At 47.7% G+C, this 16592-nt stretch overlaps 1 protein-coding gene and 2 long non-coding RNA genes across 3 annotated transcripts in view; 2 read left to right on the top strand and 1 right to left on the bottom strand.

Annotated features, from left to right (window-relative positions):
* The first annotated feature begins 277 nt into the window (after window positions 1-277).
* Window positions 278-16592, top strand: part of LOC139248210 (zinc finger protein 850-like) — a 35415-nt gene continuing 19100 nt past the window's right edge. The window contains exons 1-2 of the mRNA XM_070871965.1: window positions 278-344; window positions 1275-2647. Coding sequence (XP_070728066.1) covers window positions 1641-2647 — 1007 coding nt within the window. The 5' untranslated portion in view covers window positions 278-344; window positions 1275-1640. The remainder of the gene's footprint in view (window positions 345-1274; window positions 2648-16592) is intronic.
* Window positions 4357-12026, bottom strand: LOC139248211 (uncharacterized). Its single transcript, XR_011591002.1, has 3 exons — window positions 11965-12026; window positions 9970-10530; window positions 4357-4751 (listed from the first exon to the last, which is right to left on the bottom strand). It is a non-coding gene; the product is annotated as an uncharacterized lncRNA (long non-coding RNA).
* Window positions 12025-15598, top strand: LOC139248213 (uncharacterized). The gene is made up of 3 exons (XR_011591004.1): window positions 12025-12254; window positions 13464-13596; window positions 15426-15598. It is a non-coding gene; the product is annotated as an uncharacterized lncRNA (long non-coding RNA).

Below are 16592 nucleotides of genomic sequence, written 5' to 3'. Positions count from 1 at the left end.
GCCAGCTTACATGACGTCACACAGACTAATTGCCAGGTTACCGACGTCACACAGCTTGCGTTGCTGGGTTACGGACGTCACTTGCGGTCAGACCGGTAAAGTGCGGCGCGGATTCAAATCAGGAGCCACGTGATTGGGAGCGGCCCCGCCTCCGACTGTGGGAGTGGGCGGGGCGCTTGTCCAGCTGTGCCGGGCCGCGATTGGTGCAGAGAGCTGTCAATCAGCTGCTTGCACCCAATAGTAGCGACGGATCACGTTTGACACCCTAACCGCGCTCTGCGCATATCCCGGATGTTGACGGAAAAATCAAAATGGCGGAAAGTGAGCGCGGCCGGGGGCTGAGGGTGAGTGTCCTGGGGGGAAAGGGAGCCGGGGGCTGAGGGTGAGTGTCCCGGGGGGGAGAGGGAGCCGGGGGCTGAGGGTGAGTGTCCCGGGGGGAGAGAGAGCCGGGGGCTGAGGGTGAGTGTCCCGGGGGGAGAGAGAGCCGGGGGCTGAGGGATAGTGTCCCGGGGGGAGAGGGAGCCGGGGGCTGAGGGTGAGTGTCCCGGGGGCTGAGGGTGTGTCCTGGGATGGGGTGCGGGGTGAAGAGGGAGCCGATACTTGCTCTAGTGCTAGAGACTGGCTGGTACAGAATATAACCAACACTCACATACCAATTACTGACAGTTCCAGCTTTAATCCACACTCACAAACCAGATACTGACAGGTACATATTGAGCACCACACTTATCTACCAGAAACTGAGAGATGCAGAATAAAACCCACACTCGCATCCCGGGACATTACAGGTACAGATTAAACCCACACTCACATATCAAACTGGAAGGTGCTGATTAATCCCACACTGACATATCAGAAACTGACAGGTGCAGAATAAAATACACACTCACATACCAGAAACTGACAGGTACAGTTTTAACCCAAACTCATCTGCTAGAAACTGACAGGTCTTGAGTCTCAAGAGAAGTAGCGGCAGGGATTGTGGATACATTGGCTGTTACTTACCAAAATTCCTTGGATTCTGGCAAGGTCCCAAGAGATTGGAAAACTGCAAATGTAACGTTCCCTATTTTAAAAAGAGGAAGCAGACAAAAAGCAGGAAGCTCTAAAACAGTTAGTCCAACATAACGAACAGGGTGGTAAAGTGTATGGGGCAGTGATTTATAGCTTTGCAGGAACAAGAAAGGAAAGAATGTTCCACAGAATCTAGAATCGTCTGTTGTGTATTTCTGTTCTGTACTTGCAGTAATGATTTTTGTAAACACCTTTTCCAGGTTATCAAAAGGGGAGGATTTGCAGATGGGAAACTCAAACTAAACATCATGTCGAGATCGGACGGAATCACTCGATTTCTCAGGTCCTGAATTTCATCGGCCTTTGAATGTGGAAGGAGAAAAGTTTGTCTGTTCTGTCTGTGGGAACAGATTTCAAACATCGGTGTGACTGGGGAAGCACTGAGACACACACACACCCGAGTGAGAGTGTTCCAGTGCACTGACTGTGGAAAGAGCTTTAACCAGTTACACAGACTGACAAAACATCGCAGCATTGAAAGCGGGGAGAAACCATACACGTGTTCTGTGTGTGGACAAGGCTTCAACTGATCGTCCAACCTGGAGAGACACAAGGACACCCGCACCATGGAGAAACCGTGGGAATGTGGAGACTGTGGGAAGGGATTCAATTACCCGTGTCAGCTGGAAGTACATCAGCACAGTCACACTGGGGAAAGACCGTTCACTTGCTCTGAATGTGGGAAGGGATTCACTCAGTCATCTCGCCTTCTAACTCACCAGCGAGTTCACACTGGGGAGAGGCCATTCACCTGCTCAGAGTGTGGGAAGGGATTCACTCAGTCATGCCACCTGCTGATACACCAGCGAGTTCACACTGGGGAGAGGCCATTCACCTGCTCCGAGTGTGGGAAAGGATTCACTCTGTCATCCAACCTGTTGATACATCAGCGGGTTCACACTGGGGAGAGGCCGTTCACCTGCTCTGAATGTGGGAAAGGATTCACTCTGTCATCCCGCCTTCTAACTCACCAGCGAGTTCATACTGAGGAGAGGCCGTTCACCTGCTCTGAGTGTGGGAAGGGCTTCACTGCTTCATCCCACCTGCTGAGACACCAGAGAGTACACACTGGGGAGAGACCGTTCACCTGCTCTGAGTGTGGGAAAGAATTCACTCAGTCATCCAACCTGCTGAGACACCAGCGAGTTCACACTGGGGAGAGGCTGTTTACTTGCTCCGAGTGTGGGAAGGGATTCACTCAGTTATCCAACCTGCTGATACACCAGCTAGTTCACACTGGGGAGAGGCCGTTCACCTGCTCCGAGTGTGGGAAGGGATTCACTCAGTCATCCGGCCTGCTGAGACAACAGCGCGTTCACACTGGGGAGAGGCCGTTCACCTGCTCTGAGTGTGGGAAGGGATTCACTCGGTCATCCCACCTGCTGATACACCAGCGAGTTCACACTGGGGAGAGGCCGTTCACTTGCACTGTGTGTGGGAAGGGATTCACTCAGTCATCTGACCTCACTGGACACCGGCGAGTTCACACTGGGGAAAGACCATTCACCTGCTCAGTGTGTGGGAAGGGATTCACTCGATCATCCAGGCTGCTGATACACCAGCGACTTCACAAGTGACTGCAGGGTTTGGATTCTGCTGTTGTCCCAGACTGAATCGTGTCCATTCCTACAGTTGGGCTTTCTTTCTGCTGATATTAATTACCCCTATAACTGGGCTGGAGTTTAATATTAGGGATATTTGACCAATTAATCAAAGGGAAAAGGGTGAGATTAAAAAATAATGCTGATTGTGTCTGCATCCATACCTCACTCTTTAAAAAACATAAGAAATAGGAGCAGGAGTAGGCCATTGGTCACTCGAACCTGCTCCGCCATTTAATAAGATCATGGCTGATCTGATCTTGGGCACAGCTCCACTTGCCTGCCTGCTCCCCATAACCCTTCACTCTCTTATTGCTCAAAAATCTGTCTGTCTCCATCTTAAATATATTCAATGACCCAGCCTCCACAGCTCTCTGGGGTAGAGAAAGATTCACGACCCTCAGAGAAGAAATTTCCCCTCATCAGTTCTAAATCAGCGACCCCTTATTCTTAAACTATGCCCCTAATTCTAGATTCCCCCACGAGTGGAAATATCCTCTGCATCGACCTTGTCGAGTCCCCTCAGTATCATATTTTAATAAGATCACCTCTGATTCTTCTGAACTCCAATGTGTGTAGGCCTAACCTGCTCAACCTATCCCCATAAGTCAACCCCTTCATCTCAGGAATCAAACTAGTGAAGCTTCTCCAATGCAAGTATATCCCTCCTTAAATAAGGAGATCAAAACTGTACGCAGTACTCTAGGTGTGGCCTCACCAATACCCTGTACAGTTATAGCAGTACTTCCCTGCTTTTATACTCCATCCCCCTTGCAATAAAGGCCAACATTTCTGTTGGCTTCATAATTACTTGCTGAACCTGCAGAATAACTTTGTGTTTCACACACAAGGACACCGAGGTCCCTCTGTACTGCAGCATTTTGTAATATCTCTATTATTTAAATAATAAATTGTATTTTTATTTTTCCTGCCAAAGTGGATAACCTTGCACTTTCCCACATTATACTCAATCTGCCAAATATTAGCCCACTCACTGAGCCTGTCTACATCCATTTGCAGATTCTTTGTGTCCTCCTTCAATTTGCTTTCTCATCCATCTTTGTATCATCAGCAAACTTGGCCACATTACACTCTGTCCCTTCATCCAAGTCATGATTATAGATTAGAAATAATTGAGGACCCAGCACCGATCCCTGTGGCACCCCACTAGTCACCGTTTGTCAACCGGAAAATGATCCATTTATTCCGACTCTGTCTCTGTTAGTTAGCCAATCATCTATCCATGCTAATATATTACTTCCAACCCCGTGAACTTTTATCGTGCAGTCACCTGTTATATGGTACCTTATCGAAAGCCTCTTGGAAATCCAAATACCCCACATCCATTGGTTCCCCCTTATCCACCCTGCTCATTACATCCTCCAAGAACTCCAGCAAATTTGTCAAACATGATTTCCCTTTCATTAAAATCATGCTGACTCTGCTTGTCTGTATTATGCTTTTCCAAATGTCCCACTACTGTTTCTTTAACAATGGACTCCAGCTTTTTCCCAGCAACAGATGTTACGGTACCTAGTCTATAGTTTCCTGTTTTCTATCTCCCTCCCTTTTTAAATAGGAATGTTACATTTGTGGTTTTCCAAACCGCTGGGACCGCTCCACAATCCAGGGAGTTTTGGCAGATTTCATCCAATGCATCCACTATCTCTGCAGCCACTTCTTTTAAGACCCTAGGATGCAGGCCACCAGTTCCAGGGAATTTGTCCACCTTTAGTCCCATTATTTTACCGAGTACTACTTCTTTAGTGATAGTTAATGTTTTAAGTTCCTCCCTCCCTATATCCCCTTGATTATCTATTATTGGGATGTATTTAGTATCTTCTACCATGAAGACCAATACAAAATATCAAAAGGGTTTTACTCAAATACTGAAAGCTGCAACAAATGGAGCTAAAGTTTGTTAAACAATTGATAATAAAATGAATTGAATCTGCAGGTTGGTTTTGGATTTCTCTGGGATGGAGCCGGACATGATGTGCCTTGAAATACCGCCGGTGTCCAGTAGATGATGCTGTCCCTCCAATTAATTCAGCCTGATTGGAGCGTGACTGCCCCCTAGAGCAGGAGGAATGAGGGCAGATCCAGGTTAGACACTGAACATACTGCACCCCACAGGGTCATCACACACTGCCCCTCCCTGGGGCAACTCAGGGTTAGACACTGAATATACGGCACACTATAGGTGATGCACGAACTGCCCTGTCTCTGGGGGAGTCACTGCTGGAGGGTCCCCAGACAGAAGTGGAACTTCTCCAAAACTTCTGGTCATGAATCCTGAGTCAGATTGATGCCGAGTCCCCACATTCTGCGCTGCAGCCCGAGAAGCCACAGAGACCACGTCGGACGTCACAGACCCTGGAGAAGCCCCCAGAGCCTTGGCCCACAGACCTGGGACATTGGGTCTCCACACGGGGGGAGCGATCCCTCAGCCCACCCCCCAGATATCCCAGAGCCTTGGCCCACAGACCTGGGACACTGGGTCTCCACACGGGGGGGAGCGATCCCACTGCCAATCCAGACACCCCCCCCCCACCCCTGCCCCCATGTTAGCTGCACTGTCGCTGTGAGCTGCGGGGAGTTACATTTATCCACAGCAACTCTCCTCCTCTGAAGATGCTGACTCTGGCTGGGTGCCGAAATACACTGCAATCCTTTTTCCTTCCCACAATTTACTCAGGAAATGTGCCCCACTTACCAGGCACTGGACAGGACTGGAGCAGTCAGTGCCTCCCCCAGACTGACCCAGAGCCAGTCCCCCCCCATCCCCCTCTCACCCTTCCCTGTCCCAGACTGACCCAGACACCGCCCTCGCCCTCCCTGTCCCAGACTGAACCGCCCCTGCAGCCTCTCTTTGTCTCCCTCCTCCGAAAAGGAGGGACATATAAGAATATCAGAAATAGAAGCAGGAGTCGGCCATTCGGCCCCTCGAGCCTGCTCCGCCATTTAATACGATCACGGCTGATCTGATCATAGACTCAGCTCCACTTCCCTGCCCGCTCCCCATAACCCTTCACTCCCTTATCGCTCAAAAATCTATCTATCTCCGCCTTAAATATATTTAATGACCCAGCCTCCACAGCTCTCTGGGGCAGAGAATTCCAGAGATTCACGACCCTCAGAGAAGAAATTTCTTCTCATCTCAGTTTTAAATGGGCGGCCCCTTATTCTGAGACTATGTCCCCTAGCCTTAGTTTCCCTCATCAGTGGAAATATCCTCTCTGCATCCACCTTGTCGAGCCCCCTCATTATCTTATTTGTTTCAATAAGATCACCTCTCATTCTTCTGAACTCCAATGTGCATAGAATGTGTATAGGTCCAATCTACTCAACCTATCCTCATAAGTCAACCACCTCACCTCCGGAATCAACCTCGTGAACCTTCTCTGAACAGCCTCCAATGCAAGTATATTCTTCCTTTAAATACGGAGACCAAAACTGCACGCAGTACTCCAGGTGGGGCCTTACCAATACCTTGTAGAGTTGCAGCAGGACTTCTCTGCTTTTAGACTCTATCCCCCTTGCAATAAAGGCCAACATTCCATTGGCCTTCCTGATTACTTGCTGTACCTGCATACTAACTTTTTGTGTTTCATGTCCAAGGACCCCCAGGTCCCTCTGTACTGCAGCAATTTGCAATTTTTCTCCATTTAAATTATAATTTGCTTTTCTATTATTTCTGCCAAAGTGGATAAACTTACATTTTCCCACATTATACTCTATCTGCCAAATTTTTGCCCACTCACTTAGCCTGTCTATATCCCTTTACAGATTATTTGTGTCCTCACAATTTGCTTTCCCACCCATCTTTGTTTCATCAGCAAACTTGGCTACATTACACTCGGTCCCTTCATCCAAGTCATTAATATAGATTGTAAATAGTTGAGGACCCAGCACTGATCCCTGTGACACCCCACTAGTCACTGTTTTCCAACCGGAAAATGACTCATTTATCCCGACTCTCTGTTTTCTGTTAGTTAGCCAATCCTCTATTGGAACCGGTTCCAATTCCTGGGGCATTGGAACCGGTTCTGGGGGAGGTGGGACCAGTACAAACTGGACGATCTGCACCCGGGCAGGACTGGAACCAATGTCCTCGGGGGAGTGTTTGCTAGTGCTGTTGGGGAGGAGTTAAACTAATATGGCAGGGGGATGGGAACCAATGCAGGGAGACAGAGGGAAGTAGAATGGGGGCAGAAGCAAAAGATAGAAAGGAGAATAGTAAAAGTGGAGGGCAGAGAAACCCAAGCAAAAAGGGCCACATTACAGCAAAATTCTAAAGGGGCAAAGTGTGTTAAAAAGACAAGCCTGAAGGCTCTGTGCCTCAATGCGAGGAGTATTTGGAATAAGGTAGACGAATTAACTGCGCAGATAGCAATTAACGGGTAGATGTAATTGGCATTATGGAGACATAGCTCTAGGGTGACCAAGGCTGGGAACTCAACATTCAGGGGTATTCAACATTTAGGAAGGATAGACAGAAAAGAAAAGGAGGAATTGTAGCGTTGCTGGTTAAAGAGGAAATTAATGCAATAGTAAGGAAGGACATTAGCCTGGATGATGTGGAATCGGTATGGGTGGAGCCACGGAATACCAAAGGGCAGAAAATGCTAGTGGGAGTTGTGTACAGACCACCAAACAGTAGTAGTGAGGTTGGGGACAGCATCAAACAAGAAATAAGGGATGCGTGCAATAAAGGTACAGCAGTTATCATGGGTGACTTTAATCTACATATTGATTGGGCTAACCTAACTGCAGTGCAGTGGAGGAGGATTTCCTGGAGTGTTTTAGGGATGGTTTTGTAGACCAACATGTCGAGGAACCAAGTAGAGGGCTGGCCATCCTAGACTGGGTGATGTGTAATGAGAAAGGACTAATCAGCAATCTTGTTGTGCGAGGCCCCTTGAGGAAGAGTGACCATAATATGGTAGAATTCTTTATTAAGATGGAGAGTGACACAGTTAATTCAGAGACTAGGGTCCTGAACTTAAGGAAAGGTAACTTCGAGGGTATGAGACGTGAATTGGCTAGAATAGACTGGCGAGTGATACTTAAAGGGTTGACGGTGGATAGGCAATGGCAAACATTTAAAGATCAAATGGATGAACTTCAACAATTGTACATCCCTGTTTGGAGTAAAGACAAAATGGGCAAGGTGGCTCAACCATGGCTAACAAGGGAAATTAAGAATAGTGTTAAATCCAAGGAAGAGGCATATAAATTGGCCAGAAATAGAAGCAAACCTGTGGACTGGGAGAATTTTGTAATACAGCAGAGGACAAAGGGTTTAAGGAGGGGGAAAATAGAGTATTAGAGGAAGCTTGCTGGGAACATAAAAACTGACTGCAAAAGCTTCTGCAGATATGTGAAGAGAAAAAGATTAGTGAAAACAAACGTAGGTCCCTTGCAATCAGATTCATGTGAATTTATAATGGGGAACAAAGAAATGGCGGACCAATTAAACAAATACTTTGGTTCTGTCTTCACGAAGGAAGACACAAATAATCACCTCCTGGATATACTAGGGGACCGAGGGTCTAGTGAGAAGGAGGAACTGAAGGAAATCCTTATTAGGCGGGAAACTGTGTTAGGGAAATTGATAGGATTGAAGGCCGATAAATCCCCAGGGCCTGATAGTCTGCATCCCAGAGTACTTAAGGAAATAGCCCTAGAAATAGTGGTTGCAATGGTGATCATTTTCCAACAGTCTATCGACTCTGGATCGGTTCCTATGGACTGGAGGATAGCTAATATAACACCACTTTTTAAGAAAGGAGGGAGAGAGAAAACGGGTAATTATAGACCGGTTAGCCTGACATCAGTAGTGGGGAAAATGTTGGAATCAATTATCAAAGACGAAATAGCAGCACATTTGAAAAGCAGTGACAGGATCAGTCCAAGTCAGCATGGATTTATGAAGGGGAAATCATGCTTGACAAATGTTCTAGAATTTTTTGAGATGTAACTGGTAGAGTGGACAAGGGAGAACCAGTGGATGTGGTTTTGACAAGGTTCCACACAAGAGATTGGTGTTCAAAATTAAAGCACATGGTATTGGGGGTAATGTACTGACGTGGATAGAGAACTGGTTGGCAGACAGGAAGCAGAGTTGGGATAAACAGGTCCTTTTCAGAATGGCAGGCAGTGAATAATGGGGTGCCGCAGGGCTCAGTGCTGTGACCCCAGCTATTTACAATATACATTAATGATTTGGATGAGGGAATTAAGTGTAATATCTCCAAGTTTGCAGATGACACTAAGCTGGGTGGCGGTGTGAGCTGTGAGGAGGACGCTAAAAGGCTGCAGGGTGACTTGGACAGATGAAGTATAATGTGGATAAATGTGAGGTTATCCATTTTGGGCATAAAAACATAAAGGCAGAATATTATCTGAATGGCAGCAGATTAGGAAAATGGGAGGTGCAGCGAGACCTGGGTGTCATGGTACATCAGTCATTGAAAGTTGGCATGCAAGTTCAGCAGGCGATGAAGGCGGCAAATAGTATGTTGGCCTTCATAGCGAGGGGATTTGAGTACAGGAGCAGTGAGGTCTTGCTGCAGTTGTACAGGGCCTTAGTGAGTCCTCACCTGGAATATTGTGTACAGTTTTGGTTCCCTAATCTGAGGAAGGACGTTCTTGCTATTGGGGGAGTGCAGCAAAGTTTCACCAGACTGATTCCTGGGATGGCTGGACTGACACACAAGGAGAGACTGGATCGACTGGGCCTGTATTCACTGGAGTTTAGAAGGATGAGAGGGGATCTCATAGAAACATATAAAATTCTGACGGGACTGCACAGGTTAGATGCAGGAAGAATGTTCCTGATGTTGGGGAAGTCCAGAACCAGGGGACATAGTCTAAGGATAAGGGGTAAGCCATTTAGGACTGAGATGAGGAGAAACTTCTTCACTCAGAGTTGTTAACCTGTGGAATTCCCTACCGCAGAGAGTTGTTGATGCCAGTTCATTGGATATATTCAAGAGGGAGTTAGATATGGCCCTTACGGCTAAGGGGATCAAGGGGTATAGAGAGAAAGCAGGAAAGGGGTACTGAGGGAATGATCAGCCATGTTATTGAATGGTGGTGCAGGCCAAATGGCCTACTCCTGCACCTATTTTCTATGTTTCTATGTGCAATAAGGCTAACTTTGAACTTATCGACACTATCCCCGAGCTGAGTTAGTTTAAATGCTTTCTCAAAGCATGCTCAACAGCCTCTGCCAGCCTTTTGGCTCCCAAGAAGTTAAGATGGAGACTGTCCCTCTGAAACAACTTACCTTGTCTAGCGAACACCTCCCAATTATCGATGAAGTGAAGCTTCTTTTTGCAGAGGTCCCGGAGCCAGATGTTGAACCCTATGATTCGGCTATTCCTCTCCATCGATCTGGACATGACTGGGAATAGCTACTACCCTTGCACCCCTTTGCTGAAGGACATCTATGAGGCTTTTGTCGGAATCCTGCAAAACAAATGGACTTCTATCCATGATACCATTAGTTCCAATATGTAAACCTGTTACAGTATCTTTTCACTCACCTTTCATTAGTTCCTCCACACAATCCTGGAGATCAGCTACCTTGGCCCCTGGAAAACAGAAGATTGCTCTTGACAGAGCCTTACCTCTACATAGGGTGCTCTATGTGTGCCTGATGATAGAGTCCCCAATGAGGATTGCCCCTTGCCTCTTGCTATTTGTTGGCTGTTCAAATGATGTCCTCCTGGACGATGCAGCCTTCCTCTTATCTTTTCCAAGATGCTGATGTGAGCATTGAGGTTCGGTGTCACTGGTGCTGACCTCACTGTCTGTTGTGTTCTCCAAATCACAAAGCGGGACATACCTGTTTGAAGTAATGAGAATCCAAAGAAATTCTCCCTTTAAATGGGCATAGAGACTCTCTCCCTTTAAACAGCAACAGAGATTATGTGAAACTAAGAAAAAAGCATTATTGTCCGATTAAAAGTAAACCGGATTCTGGCGCCTGTAAATAGCCGACATCCGACTGACCCTCGACTGCTGAAGCTGTCGTTGTCAGAACCAGGGGGCGAGGACAATGTTTGAGCCGGGGTGCTATGCATGGCGATGACATCAGCATCACGAAGCGCAGCAAAGCGGGGCGCACTGTGTTACCGCCTTCGCAAAACTCCCAAATTTAGCGGGAGGCACTGTTCTCACTGCGTCCAGTCACAAACTCATTTACATCCCGTTATCGCCAAATTTCACCCCCTCTACCTTTAAACATGGATAGAGATACTGCAAATTTAAACAGGCACAGAGACACCTCAAATCGCTGGAGAAATACCACCAACGATGTCTCCGCAAGATCCTGGGAGGACAGACGCACCAACATCAGTGTTCTTGATCAGGCCAACATCCCCAGCATTGAAGCACTGACCGCACTCGACCAGCTCCGCTGGGCAGGCCACATTGTCCGCATGCCCGACACAACACTCCCAAAGCAAGCGCTCTACTCGGAGCTCCTTCACGGCAAGCGAGCCCCAGGTGGGCAGAGGAAACGTTACATGGACACCCTCAAAGCCTCCCTGATAAAATGCAACATCCCCACTGACACCTGGGAGCCCCTGGCCAAAGACTGCCCTAAGTGGAGGAAGTGCATTGGGGAGGGCGCTGAGCACCTCGAGTCTTGTCACCGAGAGCGTGCAGAAATCGAGTGCAGGCAGCGGAAGGAGCGTGCGGCAAACCTGTCCCACCCTCCCCTTCCCTTCCCTCAACCTCTGTCTGTCCCACCTGTGACAGGGACTGTAGTTCTCGTATTGGACTGTTCAGTCACCTGAGAACTCATTTTTAGAATGGAAGCGAGTCTTCCTCGATTCCGAGGGATTGCCTAGGATGATGATGAAACAGGCAGTCACACTGTCCCTTTAAACAGACACAGAGCCTTAAACTTTGAAGAGAGTCTGCCCCTTTAAGAAGCCCGCCCTTTATTTTTCACATTGATTGATTGGAGCCAAGCCCCGCCCCCCGCCGCTGATTGGCGCGGAGCAGCGCGCGCTGGGTGGGTGGATGGCCCGCGCGGCCTCGCCATTGGCTGCGGGCTGAGTGGCGGCGCGCGGGCGGGTTGGCGGTTGGTGGCGGGCTCCGCTCGCGGCCCGGGATGTTCGGAGAGCTGCAGCGGGTGAGGCGGGGACTTGTGCGCAGGCGCGGGGCCAGCTCATTGTGGAGCTTGTCCGCGGGCGGGCGGCCGGACGTTTCGCAGCCGCAGCGGAGGAGGGAGGAACGGCCCGGGGCGCGCCCAGGCTCCCTGCGGACTCACACACTCACTGACACCGCGGGCGGCGGCTGCAGGGCCGGGCCTCGGTTACTGGCGGTGGGAGAGGGATGGCGGTTGAAGGCCATCTTTGTGCTGCACGAGGCCTTCCACTCGCCGCAGGGGCGAGAGGGGCGAGAGGGGCGGGGCTTGTTCTGACGTCATATTGCGGCCCATTGTCCGGCTGCAGGGCAGAGAGCATGCGCGGCGGCCATCTTAGTGCAGGGAGTCCGTCAGGTTCAAGATGGTGACCAGTGACATGAGTGGCGGCCATCTTGGTGCAGGGAGGCCATCAGGTACAGGATGGTGACCAGTGACATGAATCAAGCTGGTTCACCTTGGAGCAGTAACGGTGCAGGGCAGTTTTACAGAGGTGGTTACAATCAGGAAGGCTTTCGATTGAGTCAGGGAACAGAGTGGTTCTGCTCACAGAATCAGAGAATGGTTACAGCACGGAAGCCCATTCAGCCCATGCCAGCTCCCAGCGAGTCCCCTTTCCCCCTCGCCAATCGCCTTAAATCTGTGGTTTCTGGACCCTTCCGCCAATGGGAACAGTTTCTCTCTGTCCAGACCCCTCATGATGATGAACGCCTCTATCAAATCTCCTCTCAACCATCTCTGCTCCAAGGAGAACAGCTTCAGTTTCTCCAGTCTATCCACGTAACTGAAGTCCCTCATCTCGTGAATCATTCTTGTAAATCTTTACTGCACCCTCTTGAGGGCCTTCACATCCTAAAGTGCGGTGCCCAGAATTGGACACAGTATTCCAGTTGAGGCTGAACCAGTGTTTTATAAAGGTTCATTATAGAAACATAGAAAATAGGTGCAGGAGTCGGCCATTCGGCCCTTCGAGCCTGCACCGCCATTCAATAAGATCATGGCTGATCATTCCCTCAGTACCCCTTTCCTGCTTTCTCTCCATACCCCTTGATATCTTTAGCTGTAAGGGCCATATCTAACTCCCTCTTGAATACATCCAATGAACTGGCATCAACAATTCTATGCGGGAGAATTCCACAGGTTAACAACTCTCTGAGTGAAGAAGTTTCTCCTCATCTCAGTCCTAAATGACCTACCCCTTATCCTAAGACTATGTCCCCTGGTTCTGGACTTCCCCAACGTCGGGAACATTCTTCCTGCATCTAACCTGTCCAGTCCCGTCAGAATATTATACGTTTCTTTGAGATCCCTCTCATCCTTCTAAACTCCAGTTAATAAAGGCCCAGTTGATCCAGTCTCTCCTCATATAACATTCTTTGCTTTTGTACTCAGCGCATCTGTGATGCCCAGGATTCTGTAAGCTTTTTTAACTGCTTTCTCAACCTGTCCTGCCACCTTCAGCGATTTGTGCACATATACCCACAGGTCTCACTGTTCATGCACCCCCTTTAGGATTGTACCCTTTAGTTTATATGGCCTCCTCATTCATTTAATCATGCTTCTGTAATTTTATTTCTTAACTCAGGTTCACGGCCTCATTTTATTTCTTCCTCTGTGCCCCTCAGCTTAATATGGCAGCGTAATGTTGGCCAGTGGTGACTGATTGGAAGAGAGCTCAGAGGCTGGTGAGCTCAGGGATCAGCAAGTTCTGAAACCAATCGTGGTGCTTGAAGGTTGGATCCTGGGTCGGCCTATCAGGTGAGTCAGTGTGAGCCCCTGTAAAACAATTTATCTTTTAAAAGTTAAATCCAGATTTCTTTTGTCAACAAAACAGTTTAACATTTGGCAGTATTTTGTTTCCCTGGTGTTCCTATTCTGAATTTCAGACACTTTAGTGTCAAGTGGACTAGGTGTTTAAAGATCATTCAATTCTCTCTTTCCATGTTGCTGTTAGTTAAAGGTACAGAGATTGATTTCTGCTCATTAGCATTTGTTATAGTTAAAGTAACATCCTTCCTGTTGGTGGTGAGATGGCAGATGCCATCAGCCTTTAAAATACTTATCGTCTTGTTCAAATTTCTCCAGGGCCTCGGCCTTCCCTATCTCTGTAACCTCATCCAGCCCACCAACTCTCTTAATAGGCTGGGCTTGTTTTCTTTGGAACAGAGGAGGCTGAATGGAGTGCTTAATGAGGTATATAAAATTATGAGCGGCCTAGATAGAGTGAATAGGAAGGACCGATTTCCCTTTGCAGAGGGGTCAACAACCAGGGCGCATAGACTGGTAGCAGGTTTAGAGGCAATTTGAGGGGACATTTCTTCACCCAAAGGATAGTAGGGATCTGGAACTCACTGTCTGAACGTGTGGTAGAGCAGAAATCCTAAGCACCTTTAAAAGGTACTTGGATGTGCACTTGAAGCGCTACGGACCAAGAGCTGGAAAGTGGGATTAGGCTGGATGAAGCTTGGGCAGGTAGAAAGGGTATCAGTAGAAGAACATTTTTGTGCTGGTGATCATAAGAACATAAGAAATAGGAGCAAGAGTAGGGCATTTGGCCCCTTGAGCCTGCTGCTCCATTCAATCAGATCATGGCTGATCTTATCCTGGCCTCAACTCCACTTCCCCACCCGCTCTCATAACCCTTGACTCCCTTATCATTCAAAAATCTGTCTATCTCCACCTTAAATATATTCAATGATCCAGCCTCCACAGCTCCTTGGAGTAGAGAATTCCGAAGATTCACGATCTTCTGAGAAGAAATTCCTCCTCATTTCTGTCTTAAATGGGCGACTCCTTACTCTAAAACGATGCCCCCAGCTCTAGATTCCCCCATGAGGAGAAACATCCTCTTTGCATCTACCCTGTCCAGCCCCCTCAGAATCTTATGTTTCAATAAGATCACCTCTCATTCTTCTCAACTCCAATGAGTGTAGGCACAACCTGCTCAACCTCTCTTCATGCAACAACCCCTTCATTTCAGGAATCAACCTCGTGAACCTTCTCTGAACTATCTCCAATGCAAGTATACCCTTCCTTAAATAAGGAGACCAAAACTGTACGCAGTACTCCAGGTGTGGTCTTGCCAACGCCCTACACAGTTGGAGCAGACTTCCCTACTTTTATACTCTATATTCACCTTGCAATAAAGGCCAACATTCCATTTGCCTTCCTGGTTACTTGCTGTACCTGCATGCTAACCTTTTGTGTTGTTTCATGTACAAGGATCCCCAGATCCCTCTTCAGTCTCCCAGATCGCAATTCAGTTAGATTTAGGGTAGTTATGGAAAAGGACAAAGATAGACCTGGAATAAAAAGTTCTCAATTGGGGGAAAAGCTAATTTTACAATGCTGAGATGTGATTTAGCCAAAGTGGACTGGAAACAGCTACTGGAAGATACATCAGTGTCAGAGCAGTGGCAGGCATTCAAGGAGGAGATTGAGGGTTCAGAGCAAGTATGTTCACTTAAAGAAATGTGCGCCTAATAAATCTAGAGCCCCCTGGATGTCAACATAAGAACATAAGAAATAGGAGCATCGACCTCAACTCCATTTTCCCGTCTGATCTCCATATCCCTTGTTTCTCCCAGAGTCCAAACATCCATCTATCTCAGCCTTGAATATATTCAGAGACTCAGCATCCACAGCCCTCTGGGACAGAGAAGTTCAAAGATTCACACACCTCTGAGTGAAGAAATTCCTCCTCATCTCAGTCTTAAATGGCCTACCCCTTATCCTGAAACTGTTCCCCCTGATCTTAGACACTCCAGCCAGGGGAATCAACCTCTCAGCATCTGCCCTGTCAATCCCCTTCAGAATCTGAAATGTTTCAATGAGATCACCTCTCATTCTTCTAAACTCGAGTGTATAGGGCCATTCTGCACAATCTCTCATCATAAGACAGCCCTCTCATCCCAGGAATCAAACTAGTGAACCTTTGTTGCACCGTCTCCAAGGCAAGTATATCCTTCCTTCGATAAAACTGTGCTCAGTACTCCAAGTGTAGTCTCACTTGAGGCCTTGTACAATTGTAGCAAGATATCCTTACTCTTATACTCCAACCCCCTTGGACAACATAGAAACATAGAAAATAGGTGCAGGAGTAGGCCATTTGGCCCTTCGAACCTGCACCACCATTCAATATGATCATGGCTGATCATGCAACTTCAGTACCCCATTCCTGCTTTCTCTCCATACCCCTTGATCCCTTTAGCCGTAAGGCCCACATCTAACTCCCTTTTGAATATATCTAACGAACTGGCCTCAACAACTTTCTGTGGTAGAGAATTCCACAGGTTCACAATTCTCTGAGTGAAGAAGTTTCTCCTCATCTCGGTCCTAAATGGTTTACCCCTTATCCTTAGACTGTGACCCCTGGTTCTGGACTTCCCCAACATCGGGAACATTCTTCCTGCATTTAACCTGTCCAATCCCATCAGAATTTTATATGTTTCAATGAGATCCCCTCTCATTCTTCTAAATTCCAGTGAATATAAGCCTAGTCTTACATAAGAATTAGGAACAGGAGTCGGCCATCTAGCCCCTCGAGCCTGCTCTGCCATTCAACAAGATCATGGCTGATTTGGCCGTGGACTCAGCTCCACTTACCTGCCCGCTCCCCGTAACCCTTAATTTCCTTATCGGTTAAAAATCTATCTATCTATGACTTGAATACATTCAATGAGCTAGTCTCAACTGTTTCCTTGGGCAGAGAATTCCACAGATTCACAACCCTCTGGGAGAAGAAATTCCTTCTC

The sequence above is a fragment of the Pristiophorus japonicus genome, unplaced genomic scaffold (genome assembly GCF_044704955.1).
Source record: "Pristiophorus japonicus isolate sPriJap1 unplaced genomic scaffold, sPriJap1.hap1 HAP1_SCAFFOLD_29, whole genome shotgun sequence".
Classification (NCBI taxonomy): domain Eukaryota; kingdom Metazoa; phylum Chordata; class Chondrichthyes; family Pristiophoridae; genus Pristiophorus; species Pristiophorus japonicus.
The sequence above is the reverse complement of the archived record's forward strand: the minus strand, read 5'-3'. Positions and strand labels throughout refer to the sequence as shown.